Source organism: Mesitornis unicolor, unplaced genomic scaffold (assembly GCF_000695765.1).
Source record: "Mesitornis unicolor isolate BGI_N332 unplaced genomic scaffold, ASM69576v1 scaffold22907, whole genome shotgun sequence".
Classification (NCBI taxonomy): Eukaryota; Metazoa; Chordata; class Aves; order Mesitornithiformes; family Mesitornithidae; genus Mesitornis; species Mesitornis unicolor.
In genome coordinates, this window is record NW_010194636.1 from 16,112 (window position 1) to 20,551 (window position 4,440).

General features: G+C 38.1%; 1 protein-coding gene across 1 annotated transcript in view; it reads left to right on the forward strand.

Moving 5' to 3' along the window:
• Positions 1–3,390: 3,390 nt before the first annotated feature.
• The window catches only part of LOC104543301 (ryanodine receptor 2-like), a gene marked incomplete at its 3' end in the record, with an annotated part of 48,549 nt that continues 47,499 nt past the window's right edge, over positions 3,391–4,440 (forward strand). The window contains exon 1 of the mRNA XM_010187881.1: positions 3,391–3,427. Within this exon, the coding sequence (XP_010186183.1) occupies positions 3,391–3,427 (37 nt within the window). The remainder of the gene's footprint in view (positions 3,428–4,440) is intronic.

A 4,440-nucleotide genomic window follows, 5' to 3' on the forward strand; every position in this document is an offset into this window, starting at 1 on the left:
GAATGCTTTTGGGATGGGGTGGGGTGGGTGGGGACCAAGTATCTGAAGAATCTCTGCTTTTCAGTGGAGTTTATTAGAAAAATATTTATTTATTTATTTATTAAGGCTATGACAAGGCACTTAGTGAATCTCCATACATTTTGAAAAACTGACATTTGAATAACTGACACTTGAATAATTGGCTGTGATTTTAGCCAAGATGTGTTGCTTATCAATTTTTTTTTTTTACTTTTCCCTTTGATTATCAATATCAATTCATCTTCTAAAATGACTTCTTTACTGATTTGTATCCCTTAAGAGTTTGCTATTCTCTGATATGGTCTTGCTTTGTTGTCACTCTCCAGAAAGGAAGAATTCTGGGCTAGATAAGCAGTGCTATTTTAAGGGCTGGATTTAATGATGTCAGAGGAATTTTCTTCGCCTGACTCCTCTGCTGATCCGTCTTTGCTTCCCACTTGCCTGTCAGTTTTATTTTTTATCTGTGAGTTTCTTTCTTCAGCGACAAGGATGAATCACATTCCTTTTATTGTACAGCAACATAAAAAGCTTAGGTGCAATCCTTAACCTGTGAAAAATGCCTCCTGTCTTCACTTATTTAGCTCTAAAATAACCGGGAAGATTTTTATTAATTCCTTCTGTCTCCTATGTAGTGAAGGCGGAGGGGTACATGGGAAGAGAAATCTTCACTAGACTAAGGAAGAAATTGATAAACTTTATCCTCTTGGGCAGTTTTTCTCAAAACCACTGAAAGTGCTTGGAAGTAGGAGTTTTTAATGGAAATATTGCTTCAGTCATAAATATAAATGTTTGTTTTACACAGAAGACTGGAAACAGATGATCAATATTATTTAGTTTTGATTTATTTTCACTGCAGTATCTGCATTTCATTGATGTGAAGTTTCCCATTGCTGGGAAGGAAATACTGTGAATGCAATATTGGAAATACTAATCATGAGGTATATCTGAAGTATTTCCAATTATGTGGCTCTTTATTCTGTCTTCCAGCAGGTCAATATTAGTAAAATCGGAATCATTTAGCATGGTGCTGACATGAAAGTTTATCATCATTACTGAAGATTCCAATCTTTTTAATCTAGATAGCAAAATATCTCTGTGTTCTTAACTGAATAAGAAATAGTCATTATTTTTATTGACCAGTTGATTTATTCAGGTTCAGATTTTTGTGTGATATTTATATAAAGCATAACCACACACAGTGAGACAGCTTTTAAAGCAAGACATCCTTGGGAAACCTATGGTTTAGCTCAACTCTTTTTTCTGTACTTTGTCTTGGCATGACACGTAAAACAGGAGATAACTGCTGATCATGTCGTTGAAAGAAGTTTGTTTTGTTTCTTATTTATTTATTTGGGTCACAGTGGCCATCATTATCTAAAAGTAGGTTCCAGCAGAGTCATCACTCAATCTAATCTCTGTGCCTGAATTTTGGCAGCACTTACTGTTTTGCAGTGAATTCCATGAAAAGTCAGTCAACAAAATAGTGATTTAAAAGTAAGGTGTAGAGACTGGAGTATGTATAGCATATATAATGTCTCAATAACGCACTTCCCTGTGCGTTATTCCATCATAACATGGACTATAGGTTCCAGGGAGACAAAGAAAGAGGTTTCAGACTGGTTTGAATTTGCCCTTTGGTGTTGCTGTTACTGGATGAAGGAATGTGTATTACCACAGTGCCACACATCAGTGAATTCATTTACTTTGCATCTTTAAATCCTAAACAACTCAATGCTGTGGATTTGGTGCCAGCCACTGACAGTGGCAGCCCCAGAGGACGGTCATTGCAGCAGAGTCTCATTGACATTTCAGGGGTTTGGCAGAAGAATTCTGGGCTGTCACTTTGAAAGAAAAGTCTGTCTCTTTTTGTGTCAGAATTTTTAAAGAAAATGGATACTTCTGCGAGCAAGAACAACATGTGAAACTCCTCGACTCGCACTGTAGCTTTGTTGTCTTTACTGCTCAGAGCATTTCCAAGTTCTCTGTCGCTGCTGGAGATGTAATCTCGCAGTGTAAATTGTTCAGTTTTGCCTGACTACCCATGTCTCACGAGCCTCCCAGCTCTGCTCCAGGGTTACTTCACAGGTTCTGCTGGCACTCAGCCTCTTTTCACTCATTCTGTTTTCACCACTGCTTGGAGTTGTCTGGACTCTTTGGCCGACGTTCATCCCACAAACTAAAGTGCCTGGCTGAGAGCCATGAGTACCTGAAGCTCCCTGGGTAACCACAAGCAGAAGCAGAGCTGTCATTCAAGAGTTGCTCAGATTTTTAGGTGGGCTGACTTACTGTCCAAAAGTGCCTTTTTCTCTTCACTGGCTGTTTAGTTACCATAGGCTAAATTGAGCAACCTGGTCTCTGGCCATGGCAGGAGAGTTGGGCCAGATAATCTTTAAGGTCCCTTCCAACCCAAACCATGCTATGACTCTGCAAAATTCTTTTAGCTTTTCATAAGCTATTACTGGTGATGCTGGTGTTAAGAGAAGGAGCCCTTCTGTGTTTTCCAGCAGACTCTTGCCTACTATTAGTAAGAAGCTTTCATTGGTCATCTAAGTTGTGTTCAGTGTGAAAAAATTTAGACGGTGATATAACTGTGTGGAGTAAAAAGTCTCATCAAACAGTTACCCTGTGGTGGCCTCCAATTCTAGTCGTCTTGCAGGATGACATTGTCACTGGTGTTTTTAGATAAATACTGGCCTCCATCAGTATTGGTCTAGAGCAAATTAAAAAATTGCATATTAATAATGAAATGAACAGATGAATATGTTTTACCTTCCTCTACAGAAATGGTTGCAGCATCATGCAGATACTTATGTGTAGAACCACACTGAGATGGTTTCAGTCTGTGGGACATCCTTCCCTCCTATTCCTCCCAATTTCTTATAGTCTTTTTCCAGTTTATTTCACTTGATTGCTAATTCTGCCATCACAGAATTTTCCTTTTCTTGACTGAGAACTCAAAAGCTTTCAAGTCTACATTTATTCGCCATCGTTTCAGTACTTTACGTTCTATCTTCAGATTACTAAATGGGAGACTTTAATTTGCTTAAATGCAGGAGGCCCTAAAGAATTAGATAAAAACAAAGCATATGCTCCTCATTGTGCACTCACAGTTTTCTTCTTAGTGAACCAGATCAGGTTAAATACTTGTGTTAACCAGCTGGTTTAAAAACTTTCATCAGCCTCTTGTAAGAAGGCTTTGACACCGCAGCCTGGTCTTGACACAGGAGGATTCTGACTGGGAATTGCCTAGTTCAGGGCCTAAATGTTCTTTAACTCAAAATGCAGAGTAACTGACTTTTTTCAAGCCAATACTTGTGATCAGAGCCACATTTCCTATTTGATTTCTCTTTCTAAACACAGTTTCAGAATGCGATGACTGCTGCTGACTGGGAAATTGGACAGCCTCAAAGTGAGTCCTTGGGCAGGGACTTTGGGCCTGCTTGGCTTATTTTTGTGGTGGTGATGGCTTTTAATTTAAAAATAATTTGAAGCAAGAAACTGTAGGATATTCTGTGTTTAGTTATATACCTCTGCTGATACATTTGAACTAAGTGTCCAGCTTTAGACATAGGAATTTTTTCCTCATTCTGTAGTTTTCTAACAGTATAAATGTGAGAAGTAAAGTGTGTAGCTTCATGAAACTTAGAACACACTCGTGATGGAGGAAAATAATGCTTTTGCGTTTATTTTTGCTAGTATTTTTATGGAAGCATAGGTGTCCTCTGTTTGACGTGTGTAAGATATGTCATCATTAGTAGAAACAATTAGCTTTTCCCCTCATCCCAATGTGTCACATTGATGGCTAAATATGAAAGTTGGCAACATTTTTATTTCAAATACCAAGCTAGTATGTTTTGAAATCACTGTTACTTTATTACATATTGCAGTTTTAAGTTGCTGTTATCATTTTAAGTCTGTGACAACAATAAATTCAGTAAGCATTGATTTCCCAATGGGCTTTGGCTATAACGCGTTTACTTAGGCTTTGTTTCAGAGACTTTCTCCATTTCAATGACATGTAAGTACTTGGTGCTTTAAAGGAGATGATTTTACTCCAGTTTACATGTGAAATAGCCACTAAAAGTCATATTTGAAACTTTTAACGTTATCTTGCAGTATTTGCCTTTGCAAACATTTGTGAGGAAAACCGGGGAGCGCATCTTTTCTTTCACTCTACTGCTGCTCTCATATGTTAAAAATTTTAAGTGCCATGAAAACAGTTGTGTGGTATTTTTTTAGAAACCTATTTGGAGCACTATTGAGTGGCTCCGAGTTACATCTCGACCAGTTGGGCCAGTGTTTCCTACGGCTGGGGCTGGGGCACAGAGAAAATACCAGCTAAGCAGATGGTTGCAATTAGATTGTAGTTTACCATTACTGTAAATTATACGGATTGCATTTTTGAAGGATTTATTTTCCCTA